Source organism: Neolamprologus multifasciatus, chromosome 10, assembly GCF_963576455.1.
Source record: "Neolamprologus multifasciatus chromosome 10, fNeoMul1.2, whole genome shotgun sequence".
NCBI lineage: Eukaryota > Metazoa > Chordata > Actinopteri > Cichliformes > Cichlidae > Neolamprologus > Neolamprologus multifasciatus.
Genome location: NC_140448.1, coordinates 19,060,814 through 19,080,806, shown reverse-complemented (window position 1 = coordinate 19,080,806; position 19,993 = coordinate 19,060,814). Strand labels below are relative to the sequence as shown.

At 39.7% G+C, this 19,993-nt stretch overlaps 2 protein-coding genes and 1 long non-coding RNA gene across 5 annotated transcripts; 1 reads left to right on the top strand and 2 right to left on the bottom strand.

Moving 5' to 3' along the window:
* Positions 1-399: 399 nt before the first annotated feature.
* LOC146510111 (uncharacterized) lies at positions 400-2,084 on the bottom strand. Its single transcript, XR_014876345.1, has 3 exons — positions 1,666-2,084; positions 1,322-1,502; positions 400-949 (listed from the first exon to the last, which is right to left on the bottom strand). It is a non-coding gene; the product is annotated as an uncharacterized LOC146510111 (long non-coding RNA).
* Positions 2,085-4,510: 2,426 nt separating this feature from the next.
* Positions 4,511-11,617, top strand: asl (argininosuccinate lyase). The gene is made up of 16 exons (XM_085174952.1): positions 4,511-4,686; positions 4,913-5,107; positions 5,523-5,606; positions 6,872-6,928; positions 7,021-7,118; positions 7,220-7,297; positions 7,391-7,468; positions 7,546-7,598; positions 7,720-7,782; positions 7,892-8,006; positions 8,788-8,872; positions 9,635-9,694; positions 9,787-9,870; positions 10,375-10,455; positions 10,982-11,088; positions 11,241-11,617. The coding sequence occupies exons 1-16, from the start codon at positions 4,672-4,674 to the stop codon at positions 11,383-11,385; spliced, it is 1,398 nt and encodes a 465-aa protein (XP_085031078.1). The 5' UTR covers positions 4,511-4,671; the 3' UTR covers positions 11,386-11,617.
* Positions 11,618-11,719: 102 nt separating this feature from the next.
* On the bottom strand, positions 11,720-19,945 carry ca4c (carbonic anhydrase IV c). Of its 3 annotated transcripts, XM_085174957.1 has the most exons (9): positions 19,675-19,945; positions 19,449-19,568; positions 16,737-16,784; positions 15,925-16,089; positions 15,635-15,780; positions 15,241-15,333; positions 15,093-15,159; positions 14,582-14,745; positions 11,720-14,244 (listed from the first exon to the last, which is right to left on the bottom strand). In XM_085174957.1, exons 2-9 carry the CDS (start codon positions 19,501-19,503, stop codon positions 14,056-14,058), a joined length of 927 nt encoding a protein of 308 aa, XP_085031083.1. In that variant the 5' UTR covers positions 19,504-19,568; positions 19,675-19,945; the 3' UTR covers positions 11,720-14,055. The 3 variants fall into 3 exon arrangements, with proteins under 3 accessions (XP_085031083.1, XP_085031082.1, XP_085031084.1); XM_085174956.1 differs by having other exon boundaries at positions 19,449-19,945; XM_085174958.1 differs by lacking the exons at positions 19,449-19,568; positions 19,675-19,945 and adding an exon at positions 17,274-18,428.
* Positions 19,946-19,993: the final 48 nt, after the last annotated feature.

Here is a 19,993-nt window from a genome sequence, read left to right as displayed (position 1 = left end):
GCTAACAGCAACAGGGATGAGTCGGTGAGTCAGTTGGGCTTGTGAACCATGATTCATGAGTCAGTAAAGTGATTCTCGAGTATTGAATGATTCGTTCATGATTCGATATCACTATTGTATAGCTCTTTTCTAGTCTTACTGAAGACTCACACAAATATCCCTAGCTACCTTTTCTGTCACACCAAACTTTTGGGGGTTTAGTTTAGCAAAATATTTAACTGCCCAGATAGCAAGGAAACATTGAAACAACGTGGAGTCAATATCAGGCGACGTCATTGAACCAACGTTGAAGTGTGACGTTGACCTAACGTCACTCTTGCACCCTTTTTTAATGTTGAAACAACGTCAGGTTTTGATGTTGAATCAATGTTGAAACCTGACATTGAAACAATGTCAGATTCTGATATTGAAACACTGTTGAGCTATGGTGTTGATTTTCCACCTCTTTCGCACAGTTGCTTTTTATTAAAACAACAGTTAAATCATGACTGGAAATCTACCTTTCTTTATAAGTATTTTAACCAATACTAAACTACTGCATGTTTCCATCAATACTTAAACCACCTAAACACATAATTGTACTTATTCCTCAAATTGGACACCCTTTATAAAAAAAAACAACAACAAATGTCTCACAATGTATCATGTCAATATTAATATCCTAAAATAAGAAAGCATTGCATGTGATGTAACAGAGAAAAAAAATAAACAAAAAAAGGTCAATAGGCATGTTTCGTTTGCTAAATACTTTATTAAAAGACAGTTTCCTATTTACATTTATATGTTTCACAGAAGTTTGTAATTTTTTACTCTGGGATGGGGATGCATGATGTGCGTCCTGCACCACCCATACCCATACGATCTGGGGCGTATCGGAGCCATTTCTGCACTGCTTGTGCAAAGACAAACTCGGACATAGAGTTTGCCCCTAACTGCTGCGTCAGGCCATCTAGGAAAAAAATACACACACACAAACAAAAAAAGTGAATTAGAGCACATGAATAAACTCTTGTTAACTGTCTTCAGCGGGGAGAAAGTATGTAAACTCCTAGGCTGATAAACATGAAAGTCACCAGGCGTAAATCTGCAAACTGCCGCATTTGATTCCCAAAGAGCTATGAGCGGAAAAAGCGATAAGTCTTAGCATGGTGTGCCGTGTAGCCTTTAAAACAAAATAAACATGGGGTCCTCGGGCTGTACAACTACAACCCGAGGACTAAACAAGCCAAAGACCAAAGACTCCATCTCCAGATTAACCGGACATGAAAGTCTTGTTATTAAGAAAGACAAAGTAATATAGCAAAAAAACTGTAAAACTTACCACCATATATGCATTTGCAGAGCGCTGTATCTTTAAATGCCATTTTTTGCTTTGTCTGGTCCTTGGTTTTTTTCCCTGCCCAGTTGAGTACCGAGGCCAGCTCGTTTGTAATGGCATAAGCCATTACACGGCGGACTCGCACCTCCAGTGTGGTCCCTCCAATCAAGGCAAAGCATCTCACCTATAGACACATTTTAAGAGATGGAATTAGCGTGACTCATGTCTTAAATGTGTATGCAAGTGCTTGTGTGTTTAATCAACAGGCCGTTGTTATGTATTTAAATCACATCTGACAGCTATTACACTTTATAGTTACAAAGTGTACATAACCTTTATATACTTACCATTGCCTTATTTGCCTCTTATGATTGAAGAGCTGCCTCTGCATTGTTTAGCTCCTCAATGTTGTGCAAGGGCAAATCCAGAGGCAGTACCCCAGCATCTACCGATTCATTGCAGCAGGGATGGCGGATGGCTCTGACCTCCTCACGGAGTTCGTTAACAGCTGTCGTCAGGTCTGACAGCATAGCTAATATCTTTTGTGAGGTCGCATCTGTTTAAAAAAACAATTCCAGAAAGATTAATGGCTTAAGCAGTGAGAGGCGAAAAACTAATAAATAAATAATAAAACGCAGTTTACGTGTGGACAAAAGGTGCAAACGCAAGGTAGGTGAGCGTGCAACGTAAAGTTAGGTGAGCGTGCAACGTAAAGTTTGAATTGAGTGCGAATCGAAGCGGGTGCTCTCCAATCATTAAAAGTAAGAAAGTCATTGAACACATTTATACAGTTACCTTTACGTTTATCAATCATATATCACAGATATATGATTGATTTTTATATGATTGATGCCACAATTTTTTGTAGTACTATGCTAAAAAGCAACTACAGAGCGAAAGTCTGGGTCGAGCGCCGAGGCGACGGTAAGAACAAAGGAACCCTCGAAGCGTTAAAGCTAGCTAGCTAGCTTTGTAAGGGAATATAACGGAAAAGTATGAAACGAAAATGTTTTCTTTGTTGACTTTGTTCGCAGTGCAATTTATTTGTTGCCGGATTGTAAGATGAAAGTAGACACAATTTCGGCCTCCCACATTTTGTCCGAAACTTTACATTAACAAGTTTGTTTGTTTTTTACTGTTATTCAAATGCAACCGTGGAAATAACTAGTGATGTGACGTTCTGTATCGAGGCTTCGAAGCGTGTGTCGAGTAATTGAGGGGACGTTTCCGCGAAGCGCGTATCGAGGCTTGCTTCATTTATGGGAGGAGCTGAAAATGATGACGTCCGAAGCCTCGCTGCCCGGCTGTACCACGTGACTGGTTCATGAAGCGGTTCAAACTTTGCCGCGAGATATGACAGCGATATGAACCCCTCAGACTTCATTCAGAAATGTAGGTGTTTGATGGAGAGTTGCGGTTAGTGAGAGTTAGAGACAGTTTGGAGAGAGTTAGGAGGTTTATGAGAGTGAGGAGAGAAAGTCAGGAGAGAATGGAGCCAGCTAAGAAGAGGAGGATGTCCTCCCCTGTGTGGGAACATTTTGATTTTATTCCTCCCAACAAGTTATGTAAATTTCTACAGAAGATGTATTTTCATAATACTGATGGTGCAATAAAACATATGTTAAGCTGTCTTTACTTTTGTACAAGTTGAAGTGTTTGCTATGTGCCAGGGAGCTGGGATATAACAACAACACCTCATCCATGCTTAGGCACTACAGAGCTTTGCATGAGATTAGGGGGAACACCGATTGTGGAGCAAGACCAGGTGAACCATCAAATGCCATGATAATATAGCATGCAGTAATGTTACTAAATGATATAACAATATTATACAATGCAATAAGTGACGTGTGTGATATTTATATTTGTGCTTTGTTTTTGTTGTCTTTCCTCAGGAGAACAATCTCAAATAGATGAAGACCTGGTTAGCATGGTGATTGAGGACTCCCAGCCATTTAGCATTGTGGAGGACAAAGGATTTAAAAGATTTGTTAAATCATTAAATCCTAGCTATGTTCTCCCCACTAAAAAGGTCATAAAAGCAGTGAAAATTTAGTTTTTACAGAATAAAATGTGGGCAGGACTGAGGCTCAAAGCCTCAGTGTGTAGCTGTCCATACCTGAACGTTACAAAAGCACAACCACTGTCCACACCCCAACCACACCTCACCTCACAGTAAATGATCATTTCCATTTTAAGCATTTCCAAATGATCATTTTCCATACTGCCAGCATAAATATACACAGTATACTGCCATCACTACAATATACACGTTTTACACACTCCTTTTGTTGTTGACATTTACAGGCTGTGTGCAAAAGGCCACACTCTTCAAATTCATGCCAACTAATATTTTTACGTCCAGTAGGTGTCCTACTAGAGCAAATGAAGCTTCAAGAAGCTTTGTGCTGGGGTGAACCAATTGGATGAAAAGCTTCAGTGCTTCATGAAGCTTCATCTGCCCATCACTAGAAATAACGAATAGAACAAAAGTCATTAATTCTTACCTTATATTAATCGTGGTGCAGGCCAGTGCAGTGCATGAACTGATGCCTTCTCCGGTCAATTCCGCTGAGAGTAAATCTAATGTCCCGCTCTACTGTACAAGACAATGGTTACCTGAAGGGATGTACCACTGTGAGAGGGGGGGGGCTATGGAATAGTCCAAGTGGTAGCAGCTTTAATTTCCCGCGAAACCATAAATCAATGGTTTTTCAACGTGATTGTTGTCACCTTGTCAACTATAAATAGATCAACAATCAACGATGACAGAACAACAGTGAATCAATGTTATTTCAATGTCAGTGTCAGGTTTCATCAGTATTTCAATGTTGTTTCAACATTGGTTTTGTGTTGACATTTCAAGCATGACGATTCTGATGGTTCAGATGGAAAATCAACATCTGTTCAATGTCTCCTTGCTATCTGGGTGGTCTTTCCAACCAGTTAAATGTTCAACCATGAAAAGCACAAGATATACTCTCTCGCGTGTTGTAAAAAGTAAAAAATTGTCATCAACATTTAGGATTTTATGAATATATATATTATAGACAATTTTCAAGATACCATGTTTGAAATCAAGAGTACAGCATTTTAATAACAATATAATAATAAAAAAAGACGTTTCCTGACGGAACGACGTCAACTCTGCTGACTGCACACCTGTTACGTTGCAACGGAGCCCTAAACGTAGCAAGACGCCGGGACGTCTCCTCTGACGTTTTTTAAAGCGACACCAACCGCTTCAGTGGCAGCAGCCTCGTTCTTGCCAGACGTCCGAGTGTTTTAGCGTTAATTCAGCTAAGCTACAGCACCTACATTACATCGCTACAGACGCCTACCGTCAGTTAGACATGGCCAGCACAGAGGTAAGCGTGCAAACGACGTACGGCTATTGGCGCGTTTGTTGTTTTAACACCCAGCTGGACACTTAACAACAAAAGCAAGCTGTCAAACTGGGGTCTTTTCTCCATTGAGGGTACATTAGCTAACAATAAACCAACCAAAGCCACGGAGTTTTAGCTTGTAAAGTTAATGTTTTGACCTATTTGAATTTTTTCTTTACTTTTTTCTTGTTACCCTTTTCCTTCTCAGGGAAGTAAACTCTGGGGAGGTCGATTTGTTGGAGACACCGATCCTATTATGGAGAAGTTCAATGCCTCAATCTCTTATGACCAGAGGATGTGGGATGCAGACATCCGTGGGAGCAAGGCTTATGTTAAAGCTCTGGAGAGGGCAAAGCTTGTCAGCACGGACGAAATGGAGCAAATCTTACACGGGATGGCTCAGGTGAAGTCACAACATAAACCGCAACTAAGAAAGATAGCTCAGGGGCAACCACAGGCTGGCAGTAGCAGAAAATCACTTGCATGGTTATGTGTATCATTGCCTTCCCTTTGGCTGGTTAATAGATGACAGCTGAAAATGTGCCATGGTGGAGGATTCCTCTACTGAGTGTGAGCTGCACAATGGTGTCATCATGTGACATCTGTCAGCTGCTAAACAGCCTTAGTTCTTCTTTCATGCAGCTCATTTTTTAGGGTGCCCTCTCTGTCCTGAGGTTCTGCTTTAATTGGTGCGATTGTCATTATGTAACCAGGACTGACATTTGCCATACTCATGCACAGTTACTGAAAACATTCTATGTATTAATATATTTTATTTACAGATTATATTTTAAAATAGTCCCTATTTGTTTCTGCAGATTTCTGATGAGTGGTCTAGAGGTGTTTTTGTCATCAAACCCGGAGATGAAGATATTCATACTGCCAATGAGCGCAGACTAAAGGTGAGTTATGGCTTGTAGAATTTTTTTTTCCTTTTGTTTTCACAGCAACAATCAGCTCAATATGCTTTATATCATAAGGCAAAGACTCTACAACATTAAAAAGAAAAGTGCAGTGAACAGAGTTCGACTTATGAGGTAGTGCTTGGTGATAGTGGCAGGGACCTCCAACAGGACCAGACTCAGGGAGGCACAGCCACATGAGATGACTGGTTGGGGTTAGAGGAGAAAGAAGAAAGGGAAGCGGAGCATAGTGGAAGTAGAAAAGTATTTTTTTAAAATATACAGGTAAGGTTTTGCTCAGTGTTCTAATTGTTGAATTGATCCTACCAAGAAGTGCTGCATGGTGCAGCAGAAGCTTGATAGAGCTTATTCCACATCAGTATTTTCCAGAAAACAATGAAAATTACATTTATAAGTTCTACTGTTGATTTTAGTAGAACACTAAATGTGTGTTCTACCACTGCTGAAAACAATTTAAAAAAAAATGTATACATATATATTGGGTTCAGATACTGGTTATCGCTCCTGATGGCTGTTGCTATTTCTATTTGATGAGCGTAAGATTCTGTAAAATCGCTTTGGTCTTACCCTGTGTTAAGAGATATATTCTAAAACACTTCTTCAGCAGAGAATCAGAGAGGAGAAACACACAGATTTTCTTGCTAGCAAGGGCAGCCTAGAGTAAGACTCAGAGACCCGCCCTGAGGACTGCCCTGGTCCTTTATTTATACACTTCAGTGAGCATTTGTTCCATACATTGAAGTGTGTGTGTGTGTGGTCAGAGTGTGACCCCATAAATGACTTCCCTAAAACTGCTGGTCTGGAAAGTCCAGCAGTTCACCTAAACAAAAGCATTTAGACTGGAAACAGATATAACTACGTTAATCCTACCGTAAAACAATAAAACAAGGTACGAACTTTCCAATGCTCCTAGGATGTGGGGGTGAAAGCCAGAACACCCTGGAATGTTACAGACTTCCTAGGATGAGACCAACTACATACTTCTAAACACAAATGATTACATGCAGTATTCTACCATATTCAAACTTATATTATTAAAAGATTATACTGACTACTAAGTACAATTTTCCATTGACACCCTGATGTTTGGAGGATATAGAGGAAAAAAACTGCCAACAATAAAATGTAATTTGAGTGTTTTATTGTTTCAGTTTTGGGCTATAAAACACTGATCTCCTCCGTTGAGGGCTTGGTGATCGCTGTGGTGACAGATGTCATAGTCGTGTGGCTACATGTTTTCTCAGGAGCTGATTGGTGCACCTGCAGGGAAGCTGCACACAGGCAGGAGCAGGAATGACCAGGTCTGTGTTTGTGATATTAAAACTGTAATGATTTAAGTGTTATAGAATAGAAAAGATTAAAACATTACCCTCTGTGTGTTTTGATTGATCAGGTGGTGACTGACATGAGGTTGTGGCTGCGAAGCGCAATCTCAACCCTTACGGACAACGCGCTTCAGTTGATAACTACCATGGTGGAGCGGGCGGCAGCGTGAGACAAACACACACACTGGCATACGTAAACATATGCTCTGCTGTAACCTTGAAGTTTTTAAAAAATGATATTTTCCATCACTTTGTTCTGAAACTCAGAGAAATTGAAGTCCTTTTTCCTGGTTACACCCACATGCAGAGGGCACAGCCAATCAGATGGAGCCACTGGATTCTGAGGTGATCTTCCTGTACTGACATATTTGCACTTTTCCCGCCTTTCATATAAGACAGTGTGGTGTTCACGTCAGTCTCGTGCATCTCTGTCTCCAGCCACGCTGTTGCCCTCAGCAGAGATGTGGAGCGGCTTCAGGAGCTCAAGAAAAGAGTTAACGTTTTACCTCTCGGCAGGTACGCCCTGAACGCGCTCATGTGTGACTTTCATTTTGGTCTCACAGATATGATAAAATGAATCCTGTTGTTTTCAGTGGCGCCATCGCTGGGACTCCATTCGACATCGACAGAGAGCTCCTGCAGAGAGGTCAGGCCAATTGGCTTTTTGTTACCAATGTCTTCTTGTCATTTAACTGTTGTTTTTTTTATAAAATATGAATTCAAAAATGAGAAGAAATTACAACATTTGCTGTCCTCTGGATCTGCAGAGCTAGGGTTTGATAGCATCAGTCTAAACAGCATGGATGCCACAGGCCAAAGAGACTTTGTTGGTATGTAAACTGTACACACCAGGAAGTTTTCAGACTAAAATGGATCCAAGCAGTGAAAAACATGAACTCTACTCTGAGTCCTTTCATGTTCACTTGTCTGTTTATTTAGCTGAGTTCTTGTTCTGGGCTTCGTTGTGCTTGACCCATCTCAGTAAGATGGCCGAGGACCTGATACTGTACAGCACAAAAGAGTTCTCCTTCATCACGCTCTCTGATGCCTACAGGTCAGTTCATGCTTTTATTTTTCAGTTCTTTAGCAAGATTTGTGACATTGTGCATGAACTTCAATATTACATGAAACACCGCTTTCATATAAAATCAATGTATGTAAAGATCTGTGATTTACATATTGGAAAAAAATTACTGGCACATAAGAGGAGAGCAGTTCAGGAGTTTATTTACTTCGTGAAAGTTTCTTATTACCTATTTTACAGGTAGTTTCAAGGCAAATTAAATCAATAATCAGTGTAAAACTAATAATTCAATTAAACAATCTAAATCAACAACAAACAAAGAAACTGCAATAATGCTAATCTACACATCCAATCACAGTTAGACAGAGATCGGAATGCTGCAGCAAGCAAAGGAAAAGGAACTTCAAGACATGTTGAGGAGGTCATTTAGCCATTTGAATCAGCTGTGTTGGATCAAGGGCACATATAAAACCTCCAGGACGCCGGTCCTTGAGGCCTGGAGTTCGACACCTGTGCTGTAGAGGTTTGACAGTTCACTGGATTTCTGTGAGCATAATCTTGGTATTTAATCTATAATAAAACGGAGCCTAAAAGTGTACATCTCATCATTCAACATTTACAGCAACCAAAGTGCAAAGGCTGCAGTCTCGAAGCTGTGTTATAAGTTAATAAAGTGAAATGAAAAGTTATGTTTGAATCATTATTTTCTCTGTAGTTGTGTCCATTTAGCACTGATCTCTCTGCTATGACCTACTCTATTTTATGCTGCATTTTCATTGCCCTTCATGTATATTTGTGTGTCTGTGTGTAGCACCGGCAGCAGTCTGATGCCCCAGAAAAAAAATGCTGACAGTTTGGAGCTGATCAGGAGTAAAGCAGGTCGTGCCTTTGGCAGGGTAAGCCTGAAGGGTTGGCTTTAATGCTGTATTTCTACGCATGTCAGTAGCTCACACTTGCAATTTTATTTTGCCAGATAACTTAAAAAAAAAAAGTATAATATAGAAACACCAATGATGCTACAATAACTCTTTTCAATATCTTGGTATAGTTGTAATGTGCTGTGTGAGATCACTTCCATTAGTTCAAGTGTAGACCCTAAATCCTGTTTCTTCCTGTTGTAAATAGTTGATTATTTGCTTTCATATTTTAACTTCTTAAAAAAATAATATGTTTAAAAGTGGAACTAACTGTAGATTTTTCTCTCTGGATAACAGCTTGTTTTTCCTCTGCAGTACCAGCGCCCTCATGTGTCCAAAGCAGTCACTAGTTTTCCATCACTAGAATCACAGTTGGCTGGTTTCAGTATAAAAGTACAGTTACAAACTGGAGAAAAACACATGTTAATAAATAGTCTATTTTCTAATAATTTAATATTTTATTATAGTGATACAATAGATCCTTCATAATTTATCATCAACAGAGCTCTGTATGATGAAACCTGGGAACAGGAAGCAGAGGCTCTTCAGTGTGGAGGGTGATAATAGTTTTATTGTAGTTGTCTGCCTCGCAGCTACAACAGTATCACCTTTCATGAGCATTCAGACGTGCTGTGCTCTCCTAGTCTTTACTGCTTTCAGTCTTTACTCGCTGCAGTTTTCTCACAAAACTCTTCCTGTGCTTTTTTTTTTTTTTTTTTTTTTTTTTTTTTTGTATTTCAGTGTGCAGGCTTCATGATGACGCTGAAGAGCCTACCGAGCACGTACAACAAGGACCTACAGGTATGAAAGTCTGTCTTCACGTGGTTTCACTTGGAAGGAAGTCAAGTTTCTCCTAATATCCAGCTCTCTTTATCACCGTGCTCACCCTTCAGGAGGATAAGGAGGCCATGTTTGACTGCTATGATAATGTTCAGGCTGTGCTGCAGGTGACCACTGGAGTCATGTCAACTCTGAAGGTCAGACAATCAGTTCACTGCTGTTTCCTTTGAAAAATAAACCGAATACATTGCTTGGTTTGTAGATGGTAATTGATTTCCATAAAGACTATGTTAAAAAGTTAATATGGAAACCGTAACTCCTGTGTGGTTAATGAGATGCTTCACTTAAAGCTGAATCATTTCCACAGTTCAGTGCCATCATGGCAGTTTGAGCCGCAGTATTTGTATGCAGAGGTGGATTATGAGAATTGCATCACTGTCAGTCAACTTGCAGCATTAAACATTTTATTACAAGCACTGCTGAGGATTTGACAGAGCTGATTCTCTGTGGAGACTAGCAAACGACATTAACGTAGAAAGATTTTGTAGGGTTTTAAGTTCTGGCTCCATAAACTCAAGGCTGTAGGTTGAGACAGTTTTCCAAACAAGGAGAGAAATTTCAGTTTTTCTTCAGTCTTTTTTCAGTGTACAAATAATCTTGCAAACATTCAGGGTGTCCTTTAATTTTTGCTTATGTTTTAGATCAATCAGACTGTGATGGAAGCTGCTCTCAGTCCTGACATGCTGGCTACTGATCTGGCCTACTACCTTGTGAGGAAGGGGGTGAGTAGATCATATATCCTTAACATCTACATAATATAATATTTTAACTATTATATTATGTTATAGATATTCACAATACAAAATTAATCTATTATTTTTAAAAGAAAATTTAGAACAAGATAACAAATTACTGAGTATCAGTTTTGTAGTTTAGTTGTGTACAATATTTGAGGAAGTAATGATTTCAAATAATGTCTACAGTTTGTACAGGAATTCAAACACTCTTCAGAGCCTTTATTAGGATACAAGTTTATTAGTCCTAGTAACTAGTCCTAGGTAAACTAGTGTCTCGGGTAGTGGTTTATCTAACAAGTGAAAGCTACCCTGTTTGATCCTGGAAGGAGACATAAATCTGTCAGCAAGGGTATCCAGTATTAAATCTTCCAAATCAAATAGTCGGTTTTGTCATTTTTTTCATTTTATTTTAATATGAGTTTATTTGCATGAATTTTTCACTGCAAAATACTTTCCCGCATTTCTGCATTTTGTGTGTTACAGTGTAGCTGTGCGTTTTTGTGCATTGCAGGTACCATTCAGAGAGGCCCATGGTCTCTCTGGCAAAGCTGTGTTTACAGCTGAATCCAAAAACATTGCCCTGAATCAGCTCACTGTGGAAGATCTCACTGCTATAAGGTGGCTGTCTTCTTCTCACACACACAGACTTTTAAACTAAAAGCCTAAAACCTTTCAAATGAATCATTTTCTCTTCCTTTGATTTCTATTATGTTTTTCATACCATAACTTTAAACTCCTCTTTCTTTTCTTTGTCTGCTCTGTACCTTCAGCCCTTTGTTTGGAAGTGACGTGTCCTCAGTGTGGGACTACAGGAGCAGTGTGGAGCAGTACAGCGCCCCTGGAGGCACAGCTAAGAGTAGCGTCGCTGCACAGGTGGAGCATCTGAGGAACTGGCTGAAGAAACACGCACAGTGACCTCTCGGTGTCACTCGGTGTAACCTTTAGAATCAGATTTGCAGAGCGAGGCTGAAGTGAAATCTTTATACTTTGAGAACCACATTGCCTCCCAAACATTTAATTCTTCTCTCTTTAATATGGAGTGCCTTTTCCATCCTGTGCAAACATGTGATGTTTGTCATTGATTGTGTACAAACTGGAAACTGACCAGTTTTAAATACCTGAAAAGAAAATAAACAGTGCCATGACAGGTTGATTAAGTCTGATTTCCACCACAAAAACATCTGATGTGATTTACTTTACTCTCTAGCCATCCTAAAGAGACACACAGCCTATTTTACTGCACAGACAAGAACGTGTATTTATTTATGTCACATAAGTGGATCCAACATTACTTTATGGCAGGTTTAGGCAGGATTCACACCTGCGCTGACAATTGAGAGAAACTCTGAGGTGCCTGTTTATTTAAATGCTCCAGTGTGGCCGTTAACCAGTGAAGTCATGTAATGCAAGCATGGTTTCCTGTTGTATAGGATCAAAGTTACTAACAGTCAGCTATGATAAACACAACTGACCGGGGCAGAATGAACTGCAAGGCAGATTTATTTCCATGGTGCTTAAAACAGTCAGTTTCATTCATTTTAAACTGATCTAATTGAATCTGTAGAAATCCAAATTGGTGAATACTCAATATAAAACCAGTCTCACTCACAGTAAGGGTTCAGATAAATCCACTGACGTCAGCTGTTAGTTTACTGATTGTGAAGTTTTGGCTTTGGATTTTGCACATCATAAGAAGTCAAGAACAAGTTATTACTCTGGCAGAGGATTAATATTAATGTATACTTCATTGATCCCTGTGGGGAAATTACTCTCTGCATTTGACCCATTCACTCAGGGAAGCAGTGGGCAGGCGCACCGGAGATCAGTGTGTAGGGACAGTGCCTTGCTAAGTGGTACCTCAGGGTAGCCGTTCAGTGGATTCGAACCCCCGACCTTCCTATCATGGGGCGACCACTCTACCTACTGCTCATTGGATTGCTGGAGGATTACTGGAGTTTAGATCTTGATTAAAACATGCACAGGTACATTTATGAGATGCCTTAATTACCAAATGCTTTGTTAAACTCTCTAAACAACAAAGATACAAATATATACATGAAAAGCAAAGACAAAGATGGTAGCATAAAGGTTAATATTTAAAGAATCTCTCATGTTTTGAAAAAGGAAGAAAAATATGTTAAACCTCTAATTCTATATATCTGTTTATTACTTTTGTCCACAAAAACATCTAGGAGAAAATAAGCGTTAATATAAAGCAGTAAAACAGGAATATTAAAAACTGACCTCCCCCCCTAAAGCCCTAAGTGCTGCAGGGTACTAAAGCTCACACACATACTATGTTGGTTTTCTGTTTCCTAGGTCAGAAATACTGACATAATTGAAGTCAGTAATACTTTCAAATTCAAATCTACTGCCATGATAGCGGCTGGGTGACTTCAGCTGAAGTCGGCATGTGCTAATTAAATTTGATCATCATACACATTTCTGTTTGAGATGAAGATGGTGCTGCTATATGGTTTCAATGTTTTAAATTGGTCTGGTCTGAATCAGTTGATCGGTTTGTTTTTCTTTGTTTCATCTTCTTTCCACAAAGAGAAAAATCCCAAAGAATCATCATGCATCCCTTCAAATCACCAGAAAACATTCATGTACCTCAGATATGTCTAAGGTGGGGAGGAAGAAAGTAAATATAGGAAGAAGGTCTTCTTAAATAGCACATATATGTTTGCATGTATGAAACACGCCCAGTTAGCTGTTTTAACTAGTATTACTGTGGAAGCTGCCATTCTTTGCATGCTCCACCATAGCTGGGACATCAGGCTACAGGAGTTGAGTGCACTCACATTTTGGTCAAAACTTGCCTGGATCATTTTCACACCACTACCGAATTAGTTTGGTGACTGAGACCAGTTCCTCTAAAGGCTGTTGTTATCATTCTGCTCAGTACAATATGTGAATCTGTACAGATTTAATGACAAACAATCCAATACCTTCAGAATCAGAACACTTTAATAATCCCCAAGGAAATAAGTTTGACACTGCTGATAGTGGTGCTAGGAGAAAACTATCTAATAGGGTTGTACGAGACACTGCCTGGCAGTCATGAATACCTAAATGTGGTCATTGCTGCTGATGTGATCAACTTTAATTGATGGTAATTTGTCAGGAAAAATGGATCATCTTAAAAAATGATTAAGTATGAATACATTGCCAATAGGTAATGCAAAATAACTGCCCCTTTTAAGGGTAGCAGTGGCATTTTTAATAAAAACATTTCTTTGCATCTCTAATTTTTGCATACCCTCTGATCTGCAGAGGAAGGCTGAGCTGTATGTATCTAGCTCTATGTACTTATCTTCTGCTTAACTCAAAAAGGGACCATTACTTACTAACGATACATCATGCTTTATCATGTGACTAAGATTCATCAAGAAAATGTGTACTGAAGTTATAACCCAAGGAAGGGGTTATAAAGGGCAAATACTTTTTCACAGAACTGTATATATACAATCAGACTTTGAGAAGTCACTCCATGCTGGCCATTAGAAAAAATGCAAATTTAAGACTTTGTGCGTTGGCTTCGCTGTTCAGACTTGAAGACTATGCCCATTTCTTGCTGCTCATTCAGTGTGCTAGACCCAGCGTAACAGTCACAAATGATAAAAACAGACACCAAAAATGTGTCGCAGTTGTCTGAGCTGTACCCGACTTTGAGGAGTACACAATTCTGCCATCCAGCGGCTGCGTAGGTCGGAAAATGTCAGTCATGGGCTGCCCTGTCCAAAAGCGACACTGCTTAACTATCGCATCCAGCTGTGAAGTGGAGAGGGAAAAAATGTGTTTGAGGAGTTGAAGAGTTGTCTAAAGAAGGAAAGTTGTTGTAGGTCTTGACCTCTTAAATGCAAAGTGTTTCTGAAAAGCTTTTTTCTTCCCCCAGGCATTTTCTACTTTTGTAGTTTTAATAGTTTTATTTTGCATTTTAATATCACATCTCCATAACTTCTTCAAATATGCTGTTTTTGTTTACATTGTGAAAGAGTAAAGAAATGTCCGTTTGGAGGTTCACAGGTTTATGGATGAAATGCAACCAAAAGCACTAGTTTCTCTACTGTGAGCCTTTTATTTCTTTCACATATTTATTCTTGCTCACCTGTCGACTACTGATGGCCAGCTTCCTGTGAAACACTGTCCAGGCAACTGCCTGCTCACATCCCGGCGTTGTCATGGAGCCCACGTAGCGGTAGTAACCTTGTAGGTCCTTTGCAGCTGGGATAATGTCACCGAGTCTAAAGTTTGGGATCACTGAAGTGCTGCCTTCATGTGACAAAGAAAGAAGCAAAGTCAGGACTGAATAAAGCTTATTGTGCCCTGATGTGGGAAACAATTATTTGATCCCAATCTGAATCACCTCCTCACTTTATTTTAATGGAGAGAAACAGATTATCCACCAAAAATCCTGAAAAAAAAATTATTACATGAAAGCAATAAACTGACTTATTGAATTTAAGTATTTGATCTCCTGCAAATCACAGATGGGAAGATAGATTACAATCAATCGATTAATTGCAGATACTCCTCAACTGGTTATATGTATAAAGCACACCTATCCACAGAAATCAGTTTCTTCCAACCAAAGAGCTGCAAATTAACAGCATACATACCGTTGTTTTGTACGCGGCCCAGCGCATCTATTACTGTGTCCAAATGAGGATGATCATCCGCTGTTTCCTGGAAAGATACCATCAATACTATGTCGCAAGTCACATCTTAACATTATATTAGGAAGGTGAAAACATCACAGTGTATTACCTCAAACAGGAAGGCGAGCAGAGCTATACCTGCTGTGTCATGTTCGGCCTCTGCCAGTGAGCTGTACGGCTCCTTAATGTGGACTATGTGCATCTGTATAAAGAATAGAGTACTGTACTGCCCTTTCTGCTTTCAGAGATCAGATCAGTCACATAATTTTTTCAACAATGGATATAACAATATTAATAAAATGTTATCAATGAGCCTGCTGTGTCATTGCGGTGTATCTGTTAGCCTTATTGAGCAGATTTAAGGGAATAAAACATGAAATTATTCACACTAACATAACTGCCATGTTTGAACTTTTTTGATGTCAGAAAACCAAATCCATGTGCCAACAAAATTATTGACCTCTATTCAAATCTTTTTATAACTTTAATGATGACTCCTTTACCTCCATGGGGAATCTCTCTCCGTCAATGGTGTGCTCTGATCCTGGTCTCCCATTCCCTCCCCAGTGGAGGTGAAATTGGGCAGCTCTGTAGTGACCTGGCAGAGCTCCCCCAATGAATCGAACAGACGGCGGCAAAGCAAAGTGGGCTGCAGGGGCGAGAGGTTGTCACTGAGCAAAGGTATTATGTTACTTTAACAGTTATTTTTATGTAAAAATGTTGAAAATATTTGGTCGTTAAGGGAAAAAACACGCTCTGTGTGTCAGACTGGATAAGATCGGCTCTTCATTACCAGAGTGCCCTTTGTTTTCCACTGTCATGTTGATTGTTTCGGTGTGGCCAATGAAGTTGAAAGGTGACAGGGCGATGTCGATGTGGACTTTGCTGGTCACAATGTTAATCGGTGACTGGCGTAACCCTCCACATTTAGGGAATTGAGTAGCCCAGTGGTTGGGGTCTAAGCGACACAAACAGGAAAAGCAACAGCAACATCAGATTTTAGGCTTCACTGACCATACAGAGTGCTGCCTCTCAGAGAGTCCATGAAGACTGCCTCCCCCACCCATGCTGGCTGAAAAGACAGGATGCCTGCCTATTTATATAAACGCTTACATATTGTATTTTTTAAAGACTTATTTTGGGGCTTTTTTGCCTTTATTCATCAGCTGAACAGTGAAGAATAGACAGGAAGGGGGGCAGGAGAGGACACACAGCAAAGGCCTGCGGGTCAGACTCAATTTGTAAAGCAACAACAAAATGAATAGTGCTCAGCCAATTCACCTCATGAATGACGAATATTTGCTGGTGCTGTAGATCTCAATGAGAATGAACATCACTTTCTTCTGCTTTCATTTTGCTACTTTGGTTTTGCTTCTCACAAACAAATAACTTTATTCTGAAACTGATGACGTTTAACCAAACAGATTTTTGGAGGCCAGTGAGAACCTCTGTGGTTAAACCCAATAATAAAATAAATGGTTACTTCTGCACTAAGGTTAAAGAAATGTTCATATCGCAGTGGTTTACATCCTTGACTTGCAGGATCTTTGACACTTTTTGGATTTTCCTTTAAAATTTTGGAGGTTCCTTTCTTTCTAGTCTTACCTCTGCATGGGTCATCACAGGCATTCTGGTTTTGATAACACCAGTTAGCTGGAGAAAAAGTAAAACACTCAGATTAGACCCAGAAACACAGACAAACAGACACACAGATATAGCCTGCAGTGTACACAGCGCTTATATTTATGTTCGGGATGCTGCTGCGCTGTGCCAGGCCAGCAGTCTCCCTGCAGTTAATAAATGAATACTAATTAAGTTCATGCTCTATTAGACACAGTGTTTATTTTTTTCTTAGTCAGCAACTAGCTGATCTGCTCATGTGTTTGTCCTCTGCACCTGAACTTTGCAGTTGACATATTATTAGTCTTCACATGACACATGTGCTCAGTGTGTTAAAAATATGCTGTGTCCATTAATATGTTGTCTGATAAAGCACAGACAGAATGTAGTAACATGATGTGTGATTACAAATTACTGATCCTTACGATTTATTGATTTATTACAATGAATCACCCTGCCTCCCTGCAAATTTAGTCAGACTGCTGAGCTCAGTGCACTTTGAAAAAGTTGCACAAAACCGACCTCTGCAAAAAGTGAAAAAGACAAAAATGTGTTCAGTCAAATCCATAGACCCCCACACTTATTTCCTTTGTTTACAAGAACAACAAAAGCTGTGCCAGAACAAGAGAGTAGTATAAAAATATATTGACCGAAGGTCTTACAATAAAATAAATTAGCAGCTTACATTTAGTTTTCAAACATGTTTTACTCAGTTTAAATGTTGGAAAATGTGTCTGTGTGTGACAGTGAGTGGAAGAGATGCAGGCGGATTTTAATCACCCAGGTCAGCTGGTTGTTATTACACTGATTGCTTTCAGTGCAAAGTGGCTTTATCCGACTCCTTAACTGCCTCTGCACCGCTGCATTAAGCGTGTTCATTCAGCAGGTGCTGATGACGTTATTAGAGTTGTGCCGTGGTTGTGTATTGTGTTTCTGATGTGAATGAAAGTCCGGTGTTTGACTCTGCAGTGGGAATGAAAGCCGCTATAGAGAACCATTTAGCTAATATAGGAACACAGATTAGCCCTGCTGACTCCCACAATGCCGTCCTTTGAAAAGGGGACAGTGGTTCTCACCAACTGAGAACAATACACAGCTGGAGGCTGGCTTTACACCACCTGGCTTATTCACCTGTGTGAGACTGAGCAGCAGGGAAAAGTCAGAGTGAAGTCTATGCAGTGATTACCTTGCTAAATTCCCAGTTTTACTTTCCTTACACTGACAATATCTTCTACAGTTTACCATCTGAGCTTTCAGAGTGGCTCCATGTAGCCTAAACCTGGAGCTTACACATGACAACGTGAATCCCTGTGAGAAAATCATTAAACTCTTACTGATTGACAGAAATTAAGAAGGTAAGTAACAGCAGGTGCTGCTGATCGGTTGCACTTAATATAGAGTGAGCACCTGTGTAAAAGCAGATGTTTTGGCAGTTTGCTGATCTGGAGCACTCGGGTGTTTGTTAACACGATGTCACAATCTTTCCAGGAGTGGAAGTCCTGGCAAATTTTATATGTCAGACTGTGCAGCGCTCAGAGAAACTGCAAAAACATCCAAGCGCTACATCTCAGACTCCAGGCCTCGGCTAAATGTTAAAGTTCATTACAGTAACCAGAAACCACAAGACATCTGGAGCAATGTTCTTTAGACAGAGGAGACCACAGTGGAGATCTTTGGCCATGTTTGGCAGAAAGGTGGTGATGATAAGTGATTGATTTGGAGCCACAGAACTTTAGCACCTTGTAGTGAATTAGTCGACATGAACTGATTGAAAAGATGCAGCAGGACCACAAACCTGAAGCTATGTTCAGTTCAAGCTATAAGAACGGCCCAAAGTTCCTCCACAGTGATGTGAGAGACTGATAAAACTATAAAGAAAATGGTTGCTTTAAATTAAAATGTTGCTCTTAGGACCTGTGGAAATGATCTTTTCATAGGACTGTAGCTCAGGACACTTAGAGGTTCTTCTGCAACTTGTTCTGGTTGGTAGCGATGAGTTTTTTGTGGCAGGTGTTCTTAAACTAGAGAAAGATATTGCTGCAAAGCAGACACTGGTTTGTTGACTTTTATGGCTCCATTCTTGTGACTCTTGTGAACTACAAGACAAAACACCTGCTCCCCGGCAAACTTTCAAAATCAATTAATTTTTTACATAAACTTTAGGAAAATGAAAAACTCACAGATGTGAGATTTGCACATCCACAAATGGGAGAATTGGTTGCTTTTCCACTGCTTTCATGATCTAGACGAACTGTTTTTGAGTCTTGGACTTTGTTTCAACAGAAAAAGACATCTGATGTTGCCTCTAGTCCACTTTTTTCCACTAGAATTTGCAGGGCTTTGTCATTTAATCATATAGAAAAACTAATGAGCCTGTTAATTAGTAATAAAAATCATTGCTGTTTGCAGTTCAGCTCGTGATCTTTCCAGTTAATATTTAAACATTCATGAAGAAGTAGCAAGAAAATTCAAAATATGTTTTAGATAGTTGTGTTGCTGCTTTGATAATAATCTCATGGCACTTGTCTTCCCACAAATTACAGCATGTTTAATCAAGTGTGGCTGCAGATGTTTTATCGCCATATCCACCCTTTTGACTTAAACAAGAACAAGTTCAAACTAAAAAAATAGGCGCAGAAAACTGAAGCTTTAGCTTAAATGCAGTTATACTGTGTATATTATGTGTGAGTCCCCTACCTGTGCAGCGGGAAAGGAGAAGATGCAGAGTCAGGAGGTAGAGAGAAAAACCCATGATGAAGTCAGGCGAAGCTCCTCATAGACTAAATTTCAGCTGTCTTCACACACCAACTCAGTCACCTTTGAAGGTGGGAGGGAGGTGATTATTGTGTGTTTGTGTGTGTGTGGAAGTTATTCAAAACGGGGGGGGGGGGACTCCTGATGCAGTCTCACTGACTGAACTTACACTGTATCATTTACACTATATTTTGCACCAGGATTTTACTGAAAAGGAACAAGAAAGTATTTTAACTCACAGGACAAAATGTCATTATTTACATCTGATTTCCATTTTCTATAATACATTAGTGCACATAAAAAAGTGGATGTGTTTATTTGGAAAAACTTTAAAATTAAGCCTGGAGCTTTTGCTTTGCTATTTTTTTTTTAAATTTAAAATTGGCAGCATTTTTCCTAAATTGCGTGCTTGTCTTCTACCTTCCACATAGTAGGGTGTACTTAATAAAGTGTCCGGTTAGTGTTAGTGTCTATGGAAGTTAGCAGCG

What these genes read in the sequence shown, in the direction of transcription:
- asl (XM_085174952.1), top strand. An exon ending in CCAATGAGCGCAGACTAAAG is followed by an intron (nt 5,607 to 6,871) that starts GTGAGTTATGGC and finishes ATGTTTTCTCAG; the next exon opens with GAGCTGATTGGTGCACCTGC. An exon ending in GCAGGAGCAGGAATGACCAG is followed by an intron (nt 6,929 to 7,020) that starts GTCTGTGTTTGT and finishes TTGATTGATCAG; the next exon opens with GTGGTGACTGACATGAGGTT.
- ca4c (XM_085174956.1), bottom strand. Translation starts at nt 19,503, where the DNA reads ATGGGTTTTTCTCTCTACCTCCTGACTCTGCATCTTCTCCTTTCCCGC. An exon ending in GAGAGAGATTCCCCATGGAG is followed by an intron (nt 15,334 to 15,634) that starts GTAAAGGAGTCA and finishes TTCTTTATACAG; the next exon opens with ATGCACATAGTCCACATTAA. An exon ending in TGCTCGCCTTCCTGTTTGAG is followed by an intron (nt 15,160 to 15,240) that starts GTAATACACTGT and finishes GTATCTTTCCAG; the next exon opens with GAAACAGCGGATGATCATCC.